This window comes from Artemia sp. Qi Xiang Cuo, chromosome 5 (assembly GCF_049724085.1).
Source record: "Artemia sp. Qi Xiang Cuo chromosome 5, ASM4972408v1, whole genome shotgun sequence".
Lineage (NCBI taxonomy): Eukaryota > Metazoa > Arthropoda > Branchiopoda > Anostraca > Artemiidae > Artemia > Artemia sp. Qi Xiang Cuo.
This window is the reverse complement of record NC_142798.1, coordinates 71814920-71832960: the sequence shown is the minus strand read 5'-3', so window position 1 is coordinate 71832960 and position 18041 is coordinate 71814920. Positions and strand designations below refer to the sequence as shown.

The 18041-nt window shown below is 33.2% G+C and overlaps 1 protein-coding gene across 2 annotated transcripts in view; it reads left to right on the top strand.

The window, feature by feature from the left end:
• Positions 1–18041, top strand: part of LOC148952479 (serine/threonine-protein kinase RIO3) — a 149504-nt gene that overhangs the window by 11546 nt on the left and 119917 nt on the right. For both annotated transcript variants that reach the window (XM_089088969.1, XM_089088970.1), the window contains exons 4-6: positions 1443–1552; positions 6002–6184; positions 6872–7083. In XM_089088969.1, the coding sequence (XP_088945095.1) occupies positions 1443–1552; positions 6002–6184; positions 6872–7083 (505 nt within the window). The remainder of the gene's footprint in view (positions 1–1442; positions 1553–6001; positions 6185–6871; positions 7084–18041) is intronic.

Sequence of the window (18041 nt, the reverse complement as noted above, 5' to 3'; positions counted from 1 at the left end):
AAGGACTTCATTGTTTCTAATCCTCTTTTGTTGCTTTGCTTTTGTGTTTTCATTAAAGCGAAGAACTATTAAGTATAAAAGTCTTACAAAAATATAGTCACAAAGATCTTGATTTTCCGGGGGAGGGAAATGTCTTAAGTTTAGGTCTAGTACTTGTATTGTTTTGAGGAAATATTCGGCTAAAATATTAACAGTAGCAGTTGAGAGATTGTAGAACCTTGCATGACACCATTTACTGGTTCTAAAATTTACAGAATTTGGCTTAAAGTCATCTGTAAGACATTTTGGTAAATTTTTATTCTTGTGTAAAAAACTTTCTAATCATACGAAAAACATGGGGAATTCTGCGGAAATTATAATAATCTTGGGAATTAATTTATGTGGTTATATTTATTGCTAGCCAGTGAAACCGAGTTACACTAAACGTATAGTCCAATAGCAAGCTATTTATCAAGCCGTGATAACTTTGAGGACATATCAGGATCTTCACACTAGAGTTTCTGTAGATTGGAAAAATTCCGACCTAAACTTTCATTCTTTATATGTATTTATTTGTGACCCCTCTGGAACAATCTCTGAGCCCCTTTTTTCGAGACCTGTACCACGTAATAAACAAAATTAATTAGACACTTTGGTGTTTAGGTGAAGTTGAATTCACATAATGAGGAACAACTTGGGTAGTAGCTGCGGCGTATATGATTGGGGGCGGGGTTGTGACTCTGTTGAACAATGGGGTTGTACCGACTCAGTTATATAGGAAGTAATGGTGGAATAAGGCTTGTGTTATTCCGTGTGCATAAATCTTAATATTGTTATTATAATATAATATTATTTATTATTATTTAGTATATTTAATTTCTAATATGATTTCCTTGTGTATATATTTTTAAACTAAATATTTCTAAAATATAGTAAATTAAAATTTGTTAGGAACTGCAAATCGTATTGGAATCGGCCCTACGGAGGGTAATCGATCAAAATCGGAACAAATTTTTAGCTCGGTTGTTTTAACTTGAGACTCAGTGCTGCAAATTAAGTTGTAAACCACATTAGCCTTTCATAACCAAAGATAAATTAAAGAAAAGAAGATTGAGAATGGGGTTTCAAAGGCTACTGAAAATGTTCAATATGGGTATGCCCGGCTGAGAGTCTAGCTCGTATTACTTAATGTTCTACGAAACAGAACGAATATTTCCGATGGACAACCGCTTCTCTTCTTCAACTCTACGACAGAAAGTTAGGAAAATATGAACGAAACAATCCGGATAAGTAAAAACACTGATAAAAAGAAACAGCATGAAAAGCAAACAGAAAAAATAATTAAAACCAAAGCTGGAGGAATGAAAATACCTAAAAACCTTAATACATATATTTACATAACAATCTTGTCAATTCATTTATATGGTTTTATCACCAGTATCATCCTTTTTTTTTATCAACAGTATCAGTTTCTTACGAAAAATATAAAATGTCTCCTGGATGGCTTTCCTACAGCTCAAGTGACGAGGAACCAAGCATTGATGAAAAAAAGAGAGATTGGGACACATTTGAGGTACCTTTATAGCCTTGTTTAGAGTTATTGTTTAAAATTTAATTTATCCTTTTACCCAAAATATATCCTATGCCTAAATTATGCATATTTGATTTTAATATAAGATAATTATTTGATTTTAACATTGCAGAACTTTGAAGGGGGAGGGAGATAAAAATTGTCGGGAGTAAGGGGACTAATGCCAAAAAATACACGATTTTAAGCTTGCTATCCATATTTGTATAATTTCCGACATTCTTTGTAGAATTTCTTCAGTAAGGGGTTAGAGAAATCTAATATCCGGCTATTTACTTACCAAAAGAACTATAATAAAACTAGAGGCCGAACTAAGGGGAGAAAAAATCTGAAAATGATAAACCGTGTTGTTTTTTAGCCCTGATGCCATTAAGGGAGAACAAGTATCCACGATTCTATGCAATACTAAAAAAAAGAACTTGAAAAGTATTAAACTTTAAAATGGGGACCCTGAAATGCACGTTTCAAAGATTTTGTAGACTATTCGTTTTTATTTCAGTATTTCACTTCTGCAAAAAATACAATATTGCACAATTGTTTAGTAGTGGAAATCGCTGGTATTTTTAACCTTAATGCAAAGTAACTATATCATTATCTTTTATAAATTGAAAAAATCTACTCAACTCCCTCTTTTCCTTAAATTATAATCTGATAGATTCCACGTTCTTCTCGGAATTGGATGTCTTGGTAATTTATAATTTTCTTCATGTCCGTCTTCTTCCATTCTTTGTCAACAATTGAATAATTTATTAGATCACACTGCCTTTCATTCAAAAATAAAACAAATGAAAATATAGAAGGTATAATATTCTAAATGAGACACTGAACAAAAAAGGAATCAATAAAGAAACTTTTAATGTTAAAAATAAGGTCCGAATATATGGCTTCAAAATTCTGGACCTTGGTAAAGGTCTTAAGACTTTGTCAAGAGTTCGTTTAAATAACTGGACCCCTCCTCTGGTCTTTCTCTCCACTCTGTTTTCAGCTTTTTCTTTCTTTATCTCATTCGGATTTTGCGCATAACAAGGATTAAAAACATTAGTAGTACTTAAGGGGAATTATTAAAGGCTAAAGCAACAATTGATTCCAACATCGGTTCTAACCTGTTATATGTTTACCTATTACAAGGAAACACAAGTATACTGTAAGGGGGGGGGGATTCCGTGTAATTTTTCACGAAAAATCCTATTAAAAAATCGATATTCAGATCCCTGCACACTTGTATGTCTTTTTCTTTAAAGATTACCTTTGAGGCGAGAGCTCATGGAATGGTATCCCCACTAACTGCTGGTATGGGAATTAGCAGGGTTGTATGAGGCTCTTTCTGGTGATGATAAAGCTTTTTGGGTGGCGTTTCTTCACTTGTTTGATTTGTTGTCAGATTGCTGAAATGTCAACGTCTCCCTTGAGGGGGGGGGGGGCAGGGATTTATTTCTGGATCTGTTGCTCAAAGAAAGTGCCTGTTGAAAACCGAATATTTAGATCTCTGTAGATTTGAATGTTTTATTTCAATGCTTGGAAACCAGTTTTTGTGTGAGAAGCCCTAACTGGTGATAAATTTGAATAATAATAATAAAAAAAAAAAAACAACGATCATTTTCAGTCAATGAATCGGGAATATTTCAGGAAGAACCTCGGGAATATCTGATTTGTACTTTTATTTTGCAATCTTGATTGCACGGACACACAGAAAATTTACCAATCTATTTGGCGTAAATATAATAATTGCACTATTTACGTTACGTGTTATTTACATAAGGAACACAATCATTTTTTTTAAGACAGTGGACTGTAAAAGAAAACTAATTGAGTATTTCGGCTATATTTCTAAAAGACCGACAAAAATAGCCGAAGTTATGTTTTTTTTTTACAATTCACTCTGTAAAAAAAAAAAAAAAAAATCATAATTCACTGTGCCAGTGAATACAATTCACTGTCAATGATGGCAAAATGGGAACAAATCAGATATTTGGGGAAGAACCTCGGTCAACCCGTCTTCAGTGCTAAAGAAAGTGTAAAAGACAAACCAGTAGGAAGTGCTCAAGAAAAAAGACTACTGGAAAAAAAGAAGAAAAAAGGAGCCACCTCATAAGAAAGATGGCCAGTGTTAAGAAAGAAAGATAGATAGTGCTAAGAAAGATAGAAAGTGTAAAAGACAAACCATACTTAGTGAGTGCTCAAGAAAAAAGACCACTGGAAAAAAAGAAGAAAAAAGGAGCCACCTTATAAGAAAGATAGCCAGTGTTGGTCTTATAATCCGTTTATAAGCAAACAGTTTCTGCGCGGTGTTTGCGCTTTATTTGATCTTTCTTAGATTGCCTGAATTGCAGCTGTTAAAACCCTGAAAAATAAAAGTTTTGATTGCTATTCTGAATTCCTTGTGCAAATGACCCTTCTAAACATACAACTAAATCCAAAAATCTTTATCGGAGTAATGTCTATAGTATTCACCATTGTTTCGTATTCCCCGTTGTTTAGTAAAATAGATTTTTTATTTAATTTTTTAATTTTTTTTTTGCAATTGCTTTTCATTTAATTTTACCGTTGTTCACCTTTATTTTAAAATTTCGTCATATTTTTCCCTTATATTTCCCCTTTTTGTACTTATCTTCCATTTCTTAAATAATTTATTTTATTGACTTCTTTATTTTCTTTTAATTTTCTTTTTTTGTTTGTCTATTTTACTGCTTTAGGTTATTATAAATTATCAATGATAATTTATTCTTTTCGATAAATTTAACTCGTTTCCAATTGAGCTCGTAGTTCGTTAGTTCTTGTTCTTTTGTTTTCCTGTTTCTTTTTGTTTTCCTGTTTTCCAGTTCTTGTTTCTTTTGTTATACTCCTATTTTATAATAATTGATGCGAACAAGTCGCTTTGCAACGCTTTTCCTTACTCGCGGCCTCGAGAAAACTGAGCGTATTTGGGTTTTGTGGGTACTTACCTTGAGAGGGAAAGAAAATATAAGTAGATATTGGTCGTGGAGGTTGTTGGTGGAATGGTTCGCCCTGTATAAATTAAGTAAGATTTAATAGAAATTTATCTTGAAATAATGTTCATAAAGACGCAAAACTGCAGTGATTTTTGATCTGCTTCCCAAATAATTCAGGGGGAATGTAGCCCTACCTGATCATCCTACTCGATAAAAAAGAGTTTTTGGGATTTAATAGAGCATATCTTTGCCTGCTTATATGGACCTATAGGATTAAACTGTTATGGCTAAGGGCCATTATCCTGTTAGCATTTATGTTATTGAAATTGGTATCAAGCCGAATGCCACCACCAATTGGTATAGCAACCTCTAGAGGAGTTGAAGCCTCTCTTAAACTGCTGTTGGGGGGGGGGGGGAGCTGATCCCCCTCATAACAAGCTTTAAGTGGTCTAAACAATACAGACATAGTTACTTTATAAATATTTGTATCTTACTAAATTCAAGATAAGTCCAAGCTTATTGTGCGTATTTGCCCCCCCCCCTCACTCTTATTTTTCCTTTTTGCTTATTGTAGACGAGTATTGCTTTTACCAAGTGTTGAATAAATCAATAAAGATTTTAATTGTGATAGCTAAAAAAAAGTGTCGCAGTTTGACTAAAGATGATTCATGTTTAGACTCCCTACTCCCAAAACGGTCGAAGCAGGGGGAGGTATGCTGAGCCCCATTGTAAACAACTGTAAAAAAGACATAAGTTGTCTCTTTAGTGAATTAGTATCTTAATAAATTCAACCTCAGCCCCCTCTTACGATTTTGCCCTTCCTCCTCCAGTCTCAAATTCAAAACATGCTTATTTTAGACGGCACCACTTTTTGCAAGGTTTGGCAACAGGTCAGCTGTTGAAAAAATCAATTAGGAAATGTATTCAAATAGGTTCTGAGACCACGCTGGGACTTGGTGGAGGTCTTTGCTTAAATATCTGCTTTGAGTTCTTATTCCCTGATTGAAAATTATCCTCCTTGCTGTTTTGTGTTCTTGTTCTTTTTTTATTTTTTTGGTAAAGTTTTCGCAGTTCATATTATTGACTTACGAATAAAGTAAACATACCACTCGATGCCTTTTTTGTGCTCTTCCCAATATAATAATCATTTACATCAAAAATAAAATTTACCCCCCCCCCAATGTGCAAATATATACCCTGAATTGGTATATAGGGGTGGGGGTAAAATTCATTTCCGACAAAAATGATTATTATATTCGGAAAGAGCATAAAAAAAGGCATCGAGTGGTTTGTTTACTTTATTCGTAAGTCAATAATATGAACTGCGAAAAATCTACCTATTTTTGTCGTTGTTCATTTTATCACATGAATTTGATTATATTTTTTGGCAACTAATTAATTTTGATTATTTCATATTAATTTTCATTGTTTAATAAATTAGTTTTTGGCAAGTTTTGATAAATTCATTTATCGTAATATGTCAAAGACGGTTATTTCTTTTTAGACAGAAAAGAAGCAGAATCAGCAGTTACCTCGTTGTGGCTATGCTAAAAAGGGTGAAGCTGTCGTGACTAAACATGATTCAGCTATATCTGCTCGAAAAAATGTCTGTAAAATGATGGAATTTCCTCCAGGCATCGAAACAGGAGATGCAGGCGATGGATATGACGTCAAACTTTCTAATAAGGTGAGCTGAATCTAAAGGTGAAGACTCCTGAAGACCACAGTAAAATATTTAAAATATTCTACACAATATTTGTTGAATAATAAACTATAAAAGTTATTATCAGCCGTAATATTATATCTATAATATTAATTATAATTATATTTTTGTTATAACTATAACATTGAGAACTAATATTGTAATCGACAGATGTACCTTTCCAATGTGTTAAACAGATGTTGAACTTTCTGATGAAAAAACAAAAACAAATTTAAACTTTTAAATAAGTTGGACCGAATCAGGGGTCTAACCTCCACCCGTAGTCCTTCAAAGGCCGCTGAACTTCGATAAAGGGGGAAAAATTTGTGTTTTCGTTGATTTTCAAGTTTCGTGAGTTTTATAAATTTTAGCATTAAAATATATGATAGCAGGGTCCAGTTTGCCCCCCCCCCCCAATTCCATCTACGGAATAAGTTTCTTTTTCAAAATTTTAAAATCACAAATGAAAACCTTTGTCAATATAAAAATTAAGGGGGAAAAATAGTATTACGTCATATTGGAGTCACAAGCGAACATTTCTTCTAGAACTTTTTTGTTGTTGACGCTTAGATTTTTAGATCATATTAATATCTTTCACAATTAACAAAAAGAGGGGGGGGGGGAAATCTTTAATATATTTTTTTATTTTTCTAAGCAAGTGTTTTGTTTAAGGTTTACAACAAACTGAAGACATTCTCAGTGAACGAGTCAAAGCGCTTGAATCGAGTGACTGACAAGACCGATAAATCAACAGCAGAAATGGCTTTGGATGCTACAACGCGTCGCCTGCTTTTCAAAATGATCGAAAATAATATTTTGGACCGAGTAGATGGCATTATAAGCACTGGAAAAGAGGCTGTTGTTCTTCATGCAGCTGGTGGACAGTAAGTCTTTTTGTTTAATTAATATAATTAAAATGGTTGAATTTATAAGAATATAAAGAGGGAATTATCGAAAAAAAGTATTTAATTAAAAAAAGTATAAAAGCATTTTTAGGTAATTAGTTTTCAATTATTCCCGATCTCGAGGAATGGTGGCTTGAACCACCGTTATTGCGGAATTGCCACCCCGTTATCAACCACTGCGTTATTGCCAGTGCATTATAAGCACTGGCAAAGAAGTTGCTGCTCTTCCTTCATTTGTGGACAGGAAGTATTTGTTTAATTACTAATAATTAAAAAAATTAACCAAAAGAAATAAATCTTTTATTTCATTTACAAAACTTTATTTTATTATGATTCGGAAGAGAATAGTTGAAAGAAGTAGATTATTTGCATTTAATTAATAAAAAGTTATGAGAGAATTTTGGAAATAAAAATGTTAAAAATAGTTTCTAGGCCACTAGTTTTACTGTAAAATGTCATTTTATTGGCCCTGCTTTAGTTGGCCCTCACCATCAGCAGGGTAGTGGGTGACCGTGCATCCAGATCCTGAGCCTCGCAAGTGCCATAAGGTACTGTTGATTATCTAATTGCAAAGATTAGGCGCCACTTAAAACAGTAGAGAATGATCGATATAGATAAATAAGATGTTTATGTGAGCATGAAAGTCCTGTTGAACAAAGGAATAAACCGATTAAATATCTGATGACCAGTGTGGCATAATATTAATTTTTACTTCATCTTTTATATTAACAAAGTTTTCTGTTTCTTACTTTAAAATCTTCAAAATGAAGAGGTGGACTTCGTGGACTTGCACCAGAGAGGGCCAAATATGCTCTTCCTGTTTTAAATGAATTTAAATCTTCAAAATGAAGAGGTGGACTTCGTGGACTTGCACCAGAGGGGGCCAAATATGCTCTTCCTGCTTTAAATGAATTTAAATCTTCAAAATGAAGAGGCGGACTTCGTGGACTTGCACCAGAGAGGGCCAAATATGCTCTTCCTGCTTTAAATGAATTGAAATCTTCACAATGAAGAGGTGGACTGCGTGGACTTGCACCAGAGGGGGCCAAATATGCTCTTCCTGCTTTAAATGAATTTAAATCTTCAAAATGAAGAGGAGGACTTCGTGGACTTGCACCAGAGAGGGCCAAATATGCTCTTCCTGCTTTAAATGAATTTAAATCTTCAAAATGAAGAGGTGGACTTCGTGGACTTGCACCAGAGAGGGCCAAATATGCTCTTCCTGTTTTAAATGAATTGGAATATTCAAAACGAAGAGGTGGACTTGCACCAGAGAGGGCCAAATATGCTTTTCCTGCTTTAAATTAATTGAAATCTTCACAGTGAAGAGGTGGACTTCGTGGAGTTGCACCAGAGAGGGCCAAATATGCTCTTCCTGTTTGAAATGAATTTAAATATTCAAAATGTTTTTCAAAGTGGAATTCGAGGAAGTATTTTCAAAAGAATAAACATAAAAAATACATATTTTATTTTTGGACTCTTATTTATTTGATACTTTCCTCGAAACGTTAACGCAAGTATATATTGCGGTATTTTATTTAAAGGACCTTTTCCTTTTTAATGATACAGTTCTCTAGGATTGTCACAGCCTTAGCCGTTCTAGTCAAGTGGTTGGCACACTAGACTTGCGATTTAATGTCCTTCAGGCCGAGGGCTTGGGTCTTGTTGTCACCGATTGTTTATTTGTGATAGGGGTTAGGGGTGTAACATGTAAGAAGTTTTGTGCGTCGAATATTTTCTTTCACCTTTATTAAGCTCAATAATAAAGCGCCTGAGTTACTTGTTTATTTCTCTCTGTAAGATTAAAAAAAGAGTTAAAGTGTGGTGTGAATTGGCAGTATAATGTAATGACGGTATTTCATCAGTTCATTCAAAATTCATCAGTTCATTTAGCTGTGACAATTTATTTCATTTTCAATCTTATTTTTAACCTGACGATTTGGGTAATAATACTGTTTGAACCATGCAAAAAATACTATTGAATTAATTGAAATAACCATGATAAAATAGTTAAATTATTAATATATATATATATATATAAAAGTATATATCAATTAACTAAATAAAAAAAAATGGTAAATAGAAATCGTTCGTTTTCCAAAAAAAGCATTTCACTAGATTTACAGTTCACAAGATTGAATTCACAATTTATTCTGTCTTAATGTAATAATTGAAAATAGAATTACCATGGAACAAATTGCTAAAAACGGCATGAAATCAATCAATGAAATTAGAATTAATACTAAATTCTTACATTTAATTTAGTACAAGAAACATTTTTATAAGGTAAAAAATTAAATAATCAAATCGTTGTTTTAACTTTTAAGCTGCTAATTAAGGCAAAAGTTCAAGAATTATCTCTTAATTATTCGAAAAGAAGAAGAAAAAGATAGAAATAAGATACGCTTAAAAATAGACAATTGGAGATATTTTCAGTATAGAAACATAAGCTCTGTCATATGACCATTATGGTACATTATGACATATGACCATTATGGTACATTATGTCATATGCCCATTATGGTACATTATGTCATATGCCCATTATGGTACCTTATGTCATATGACCATTATGGTACATTATGTAATATGACCATTATGGTACATTATGCCATATGACCATTATGGTACATTATGTTATATGACCATTATGGTACATTATGTCATATGACCATTATGGTACATTATGTCATATGCCCATTATGGTACATTATGCCATATGCCCATTATGGTACCTTATGTCATATGACCATTATGGTACATTATGTCATATGACCATTATGGTACATTATGCCATATGACCATTATGGTACATTATGTCATATGACCATTATGGTACATTATGTCATATGACCATTATGGTACATTATGCCATATGCCCATTATGGTACATTATGTCATATGCCCATTATGGTACCTTATGTCATATGACCATTATGGTACATTATGTCATATGACCATTATGGTACATTATGACATATGACCATTATGGTACCTTATGTCATATGACCATTATGGTACATTATGTCATATGACCATTATGGTACATTATGCCATATGCCCATTATGGTACCTTATGTCATATGACCAGTATGGTACATTAGGTCATATGACCATTATGGTACATTATGCCATATGACCATTATGGTACATTATGTCATATGACCATTATGGTACATTATGTCATATGACCATTATGGTACATTATGCCATATGACCATTATGGTACATTATGTCATATGCCCATTATGGTACATTATGTCATATGCCCATTATGGTACCTTATGTCATATGACCATTATGGTACATTATGTCATATGCCCATTATGGTACCTTATGTCATATGACCATTATGGTACATTATGTCATTTGACCATTATGGTACATTATGTCATATGACCATTATGGTACATTATGCCATATGACCATTATGGTACATTATGTCATATGACCATTATGGTACATTATGTCATATGACCATTATGGTACATTATGTCATATGACCATTATGGTACTCAAATGACCATTATATTTTGCTTTAAAAATTCTAATAAATTGAATAGATTGCAGCTACTAGTGCAAGAAGGTTCTAAATTGAAAATTGGATCAAATTTATCCTTCTTCCAAAATTAAGAGAAAAACCCACTGTTACAGCATCTATTTAAGCTATAATATATTAAAATGGATGGAAAAGGGATTACCATTCACTGAGTTTCTTCTTTTTGCGAAATATTTTCTGTTAATATATGACATCGTCTGAAGTTTGTCGTTTTATCCTAATGAAAACTAAAATACAGTGTTCTTAATTTTTGCCTCGGATTATTGAGTGAGAAAAACATAATTACTTTTTTGTCTCATTAATAGCCAAGAATAAGGAAAAGGAAACTTGCACTGGCAGCGTCTAATCCTGTCATAATGTTGTTCAAATGAAAAGAAAACGAGAAAAAAGACAAATTACTCAAAATTTGGGGTGGAATAGGGTTTACGACATTGAGACAGAAAAGGGGATTACCGTTCATTTAATTTCTTTTTTTTGCGAAATGTTCTCTGTTTAATATATGACTTCGTCTGATATATGCCGTTCTATCCTAATATAAGAAAAGAACACAGGGGTTCTGACTGATTCTGAGTTTTGCTTTGAATTACTCAGTGAGAAAAACATAATTACTTTTTCGTCTCATTAATAGCCAAGAATAAGGAAAAGGAAACTTGCACTGGCAGCGTCTAACCCTGTCATAATGTTGTTCATATGAAAAAAAACGAGAAAGAGGAAAAATTACTCAAAATTCGGGATGAAAAAGGGTTTCCGACATTGAGACCAGAAAAGACGATTACCGTTCATTTAATTTTTTTTTTTTTTTTGCGAAATATTCTCTGTTTGATATATGACTTCGTCTTATATACGTCGTTCTATCCTAATATATAAAAGAACACAGTGGTTCTGAGTTTTGCCTTGAATTATTCAGTAAGAAAAACTAATTTAGTCGTTTCGTCCCGTTAATATCCAAAAATAAGGAAGAATAGGAACTTTCACTGGCAGCTTCTATCTCAGTTGTAAGACACTGAAATGACAAAAATCAAGGAAGAAAAAGAGACTTCTCAAAATTTGGTATGGAAAAGGGTTTACGACAATGAGATGGAAAGAGGATTACCGGTAACTTAATTTCTTCTGTTTTTTACAAAATATTTTCTGATTGGTATATAACTATATTTGAATATTCCCGTTGTATCCTAGTTAAAAACAGAGTACACGGGTGCTAAGTTTTGCTTTGAAGTGTTTATTGAGAAAAGCAGATTTACTCTTTCGTCTCATTTAAATCCAATAATAAGGAAAAAATGAGCTTGCACTGGTAGCTCTTAATTCTATCATAATATGTTGAAATGACACAATCAAATAGCCCGTTTTCGGACTCATCAAAGTGCTAAGATCTTGCTTATAAGATCTCGTCAAAGTGCTAAGATTCTAAAGCTCACTGGCAAATAGAACGTTGAAGAGAGATCTTTGATGACTATATAATCAAAGTCCTTAGACCCCAAATCAGAGTAGCATGAAGAAAGATGTTTGCAAAAAACGATCCAAGAAGTATGATCAGGGTCCTCAGGTTTTCATTAAATTTATTTTCTGTCAAAAGGTGTAATATATTAGCACATAGATTTGGTAAAAAAGGGGTATAAGGAAGAGAAAGAGATTTCTCAACATTTGGGGTAGGAAAGGGGTTAACGACAATGATACGAAAAAAAAACTACCATTCACTTGATTTTTTTTCGAAATATTTTCGGTTTGATATATGACCGTTTAATATTTGTCGTTATATCCTGATAAAAATGCATGTACGCTTTGGCCCTATAATATCAAAAAATAGAAAGAAACGAGCTTACGCTTGCAGTGTCTATGTCATAATGTAGTCAAATGACAATAATCAAAAGTCCGTTTTTCGACTAATCAAAATGCTAAGATCTTACTGCTAAAAACACAGACTCCCTCTCCGTCGAAAGCTGTCATCAGGGTCTCCTTTTGTTAAATTTTTATTTCAACGATAACAGTATCTTGAAAGTTTTTCAGAAAGTAAATGGCTTAATCCCCACCTCTTGAGTCTCTCTGTCAAAGTGCAAGTAAAAATTTCTTGTACGACAGTATTTCATGAGAAGGTATCATGGTGCCCATTGGGGAGGAGAGGCTGGAGGACTGCTATCTCTTAGATTTTTTGCTCCCTCCTCCCCAAATTTTACAAAATACAATGTTTTGGGTGTTTTCATTAAACAGTACTTTTTGGCACTTTGATGGGAAAAAATTGGAAAAAATAGCAAAACACCCACTTTCCAAGATTTTGAAAGATACGTTTTCTGCGAAGATGCGAAGTAAGATTTTGATCTTACTTCTTTCTGCTAAGATTATCGTTTTTTGCTTCATCAAAGTGCTTACAGGTCACAGGTTACAGGTCTTACAGGTCACTACCAAATAGAATATTGAAGAGAGAGCTTTGATGACAATATCATCAAAGTCCTTAGGCCACAGATCAGAGTAGAATGAAGACATGTTTACAAAAAAAAAGTAAAATTAGAGTCCTCAGATTCTCGTTAAAATCATTTTTTTGTCAAAAGATGTATGATCTTAGCGCATAGATTTGCCAAAAAAGGAGGGCCGTTTTATCCTGATGAGAAAAAGAATAAATTGGTTCAAGTTTTGCTTTGAATTATTCAGTAAGAAAAACAGATTTACTCTTTCGTCCCATTAATATCCAAAAATAAGGAAAAAAGAAGCTTGCACTGGCAGCGTCTATCTCAGTCATAATATGTTGAGATGACAAAAATCTAGGAAGAGAAAGAGATTACTTGACATTTTCAGTATATCTATGATTTCTCTCGGGACATTTTTTTTTCCTTTTGCATTTCGCAAGACTTGTTGAAACTTTGGCTATATATCACAGTGACAGCTTACAAATTGTATTAACTTAACTGAAGAAAACGTGGAAAAAAGGAAACGTGGGGTTTCTTTAAATTTTCGAAGTTCCAACACCGTCCGGAGGCTAAAATAAGTATACCTATGAAACAAACAACAAAAACTTACGATAAAAGATATATTTCTCGTTTTTTTTTGTAATGTACTCATCATATAGTGAGCAAATATAGAATTTTTTTTTATTCGCCTATATACACAGTACACAGAATATACTGTACCGACAGAGGCTATACTCTCCATTAAAAATATGTGACACAGATTTTAACCACACAAGATTCATACTCCGCCTTCACGCGTGCAATGACAATTGCTTACGGTCTGCACGTCACGATGAGCTTATGGAAACTGAAGTAAGGTTATGACTTATATCGCCAGGGACGATACGCGCGATATCAAATGTGTGTCATGTTTGGAAAAAGAAGACGCTACAGTCTACAGTGGCCTATATGCTACAGTGTGAAGACTGGTTAATTGCATGCTGCAAGGAGTATGGGTAGCTTTAGCGCTTGTGTTGACAAAAAAAAAATCACCAGCACCATCCAGCCTTTTTTGTTTCTTGCTATTTTTCAGTGGAATAGTAAAGTAAAATTAGCATAATTAGCAAATTAAGTGTAGTAATAAGCGTCTAATCTCAGTTTCTTAGAAAAATACAATTACGAACCCTGAAAAAAAAATGCCAAGAAACGCCAAACTCTAGATGGCATTAGAAGTTTCTTTTGAGAAGCCAGCTAGTGCCTCCTTGACACTAGTACATGTTTTCACTCTCACAACAAGCCCCTATTCTTGGCATTTTGTTTAGGAGTTGGTCATATTGGCTTAAAAATATTGATCGTGATAAAGAGGTTTTCTAACGTTCTTTATATTTACTTGATCTCTAGAGGACATCCTGGTGGAGGTTCAAAAAAAAAAGGTTGCTTATTTTAAAAAATGTTGTACATTAGACATTTTTTTCACGTTTTCTTTTTTGCCTTTTGCGTCTCACAAGTGTTGAAACTTACTATATGATATAGCGACAGCTCACAAATTGCATTAGTTTAGTTGAAGAAAACTCGGAAAAAAAAAGAAGAAAAGCAGGAATTATTTGTGATGTTGATTAGCGAAAAAAATGAACATATAAGTAATAGAAAGAATAGCCATTGTGTTTGAGATTGCACAGAAGTGTTTCCACAGTTCAGTGCCAAGTGTTTGCGTCACCCCATCGGCGCAATAAGAAGAAAAATGAAAAAGACAAAATGAAGGTTCAGAGTTTTCAGTAATAGCGACAAAAGTAGTAACACAAGCGTATACCGAATATTTCAGATGCAAATCTTGAGTTCATACTAAGGTATATTCAATTGACTAAAATCAAGGAAGAGACAGAGGTATTTCGATGTTTTTAATATTTCTGTGATTTGTCTCCATTTATATTGTTTTTCCTTTTGCATTTCCGCTACGTGTTGAACCCTTTGGCTATATGACATAGTGCATAGTGTCATATGACATAGTTCAAGCCTAGTAATTATAGTAAATTAGTTGAATAAAACACGGAAAAAGGAAAAAAATAAACAGACCGGAATAGTTTTGTGAAAATGATGTTTTGTGAAAAAAAAAATGAATACATAAGTCATAGAGATTAAGGCTATTGTGTTTAAGTATGTACAAAATATTTCTATATGGTTGTGTCACCCTATCTGCACAATAAGAATAAAAATGAGAAAGACAAAGGTTCATAATTTTCAGTGAATAAGTGAGAACGGCTATTGTGTTAGTGTTTCCAAATGGTCGTGTCACCCTATCTGCACAATAAGAAGAAGAAAAAAAAATGAAAAAGACAAAATTTAGTTTCATAATTTTCAATAATACCGATAAAAAGTTTTATACAAATATGTTCCGCATATTTTAGATTCAAATCTAGAATTAATTCTAAAAATCAGGGAAGAGAAAGAGATTCATCGACATTTTGAGATTTTCTGTGATTTCTCTCGAGATATTCTGTTTTTTCTTTTGCATTTCGCAAGACTTGTTGAAACTTTTGCTATATATCACAATGACAGCTTATAAATTACATTAACTTACTTCAAGAAAAGGTGAAAAAAAGAGGAATAATGGTATGTTGACGTTGATTACCCAAAAAAATGAATACATAAGTTATAGAAAGAACGGCTACAAGTGTTTGAGTTTGTGCAGAAGATGCTTGTGCACAAATAGAAGCTTACTCACATCTTCTTAAGCTGTTTGGTGCCTCATGGTTTTAGCTTACTTTTTTAACCGTTTTCGTTAAAAACCTCTAAGGATTATTCACGCTAGTGAATAAGGCATGCTACTCATGAAGTTATGCGCCCTGTACACTGAAATTTGTGCACTTTCCTCTTGGTGTGATAAAAAAATAAACGTGCTCTATTCTAGGCCCTAGAAATTGTAAATGGGCCATTCTGTGCCAATAGGCTGCCGATTTTCGCATCACGTATGTATTTAAGAATAAAAAAAAGAATAGTCCAAATTTTATTTTGCCAAAAATGAGTTAATAATCAGGCACACAGTTAAAAGATCAGGCACTCATCTTTATTATCTTGCCATGACAGACTCTAATTAGAAAGTGTTCTATTTTCTAGCTTTTCTAGCTTTTTATGATTTATTATTATTTTCTTTTGGAACACCAACGCTTTTGTATTTGTTTTGCCAAATGTTATTTTGCCAAAAATGAGTTAATAAATGAGTTTTTTTTTAGTGTTTCCATAGTTCAGTGCTAAATGATGGTTTTGCCTTATGTGCACAGTAAGAAGAACAATAAAAAAGCCAAAAATAAGGTTCATAATTTTCCATAATGACAGTAAATATAGATATTTACCGAACATTTGAAATTCGAGTTTGAAGTTCATACTAAGGTATGTTTAGATGATAAAAATCAAGGAAGAGAAAGGGATTATTCGAGAGTATCAGCTTTTCTGTGATTTCTCTCCAGACATTTTGTTATTGCGTTGGCATTTTGCAAGACTTGTTGAAACTTGCTATTTATCATAGTGACAGCTTATAAATTGTGCTAAAAAAATTGAAGAAAAAAGGAAAAAAAGAACCAGGAACTGTCTTATGATAATTTCGATGAGTAAAATAAAATGAATATATAATTCACAGGCAGGGTATAAACAATGATTCAAGATATCAAGACATCTTAACTTAGTTGCCCAGTCAAGTACTTTGCCTGATGTGTCGTACCACTGTCGGTGTAAACGGTTATGTCGCCCTGTCTGTTATAAATGTGTTGTATATGTATTGCACCATATCTATGTAAATATTCAGACTAAAAAGTCAGACTCTACCCCCCTCTTCCTCCCCTCCCCTCTCATGTAATGTTTTTGACTCCTCCCCGGAAAAATCCTGGATTTGGCCCAGACAAATGAAAAGAACGAAAAACAGGTTCATAACTTTCAGTAAAGATAGTTGAAACAGTGATTTAAATTGCTATTGAATATATCAGAGCTCATGCTAAATAACCTCAAACGGTAAGAAAAAAAAAATCTCAACAAACTTCCAAAGCTAAAAGTGTTGTATATGTGGTATGTTGGAACATGTAAGGTAGAATCGTAAATAAATCAAATCTTTGATAACACTGTCTGCCCAGAACCTACTTGTAGGGTGAAAACAATCAATACTCTCCTAGCTGTCTTCTAGTCGGTCTTTATCTATTGTTCATACAAACAGAAGCGTATTAACTTTATAAGAGACAAGGATAGATTTAGGGGAAGAAAAAAATAATCTGAACAACGATTTTTTAGCGTATTAACTGACGTTGTAATGATTCGTATTTCTTTTATTTCCTCTTAATGTTTTTGTTTACAATTTCTCTTCGATTTTTCATTTATTCTTTGATTAGTATTTTATTAAGTGTTTTTCTTTTTTAATTATTTATTATGTTTTTGTTCATTTTACTAAGTTAAGACCACGAAAATTAACTCAACTATTAATTTACCTACTGTTAGCGTATGAATAAAATAGCTGCAGCTGCACATAAAGGTGGCACATTAGAGGTTTACAGAAAGTCTTTTGTCCTTCAGATTGGAAAGACTTGCACGATTCCTGCTCATACCCACTGATAGCGTATGGATAAAATAGCTGCAGCTGCACATAAAGGTGGCACATTAGAGGTTTACAGAAAGTTTTTTGTCCTCCAGATTGGAAAGACTTGCACGATTCCTGCTCAGACGGCATACAACTTGCTTAATTTGCCCTAAAAAGTCGGCAGTGGGAGGGTGTGGGGCTGCTATAGGGGCCATTGGTCCACATGACCTTTTCAACCATACAGGTCAAAATTGTTTAGTGGTTCTGCTTTAAAGAAACTGCAACAAATTTTCGATAGCTTTCACTCAGACTTCCTAACATGATTTAGGTACTGTCTAGCCATGTTTTGTAATTTTTAGAGTTGCTCTTACTTGTATTCATGAATGTTAGGTAAGCCCTTTTGTCTTTGGGTAGGACAATATTCCTTTTCATTTTATAAATT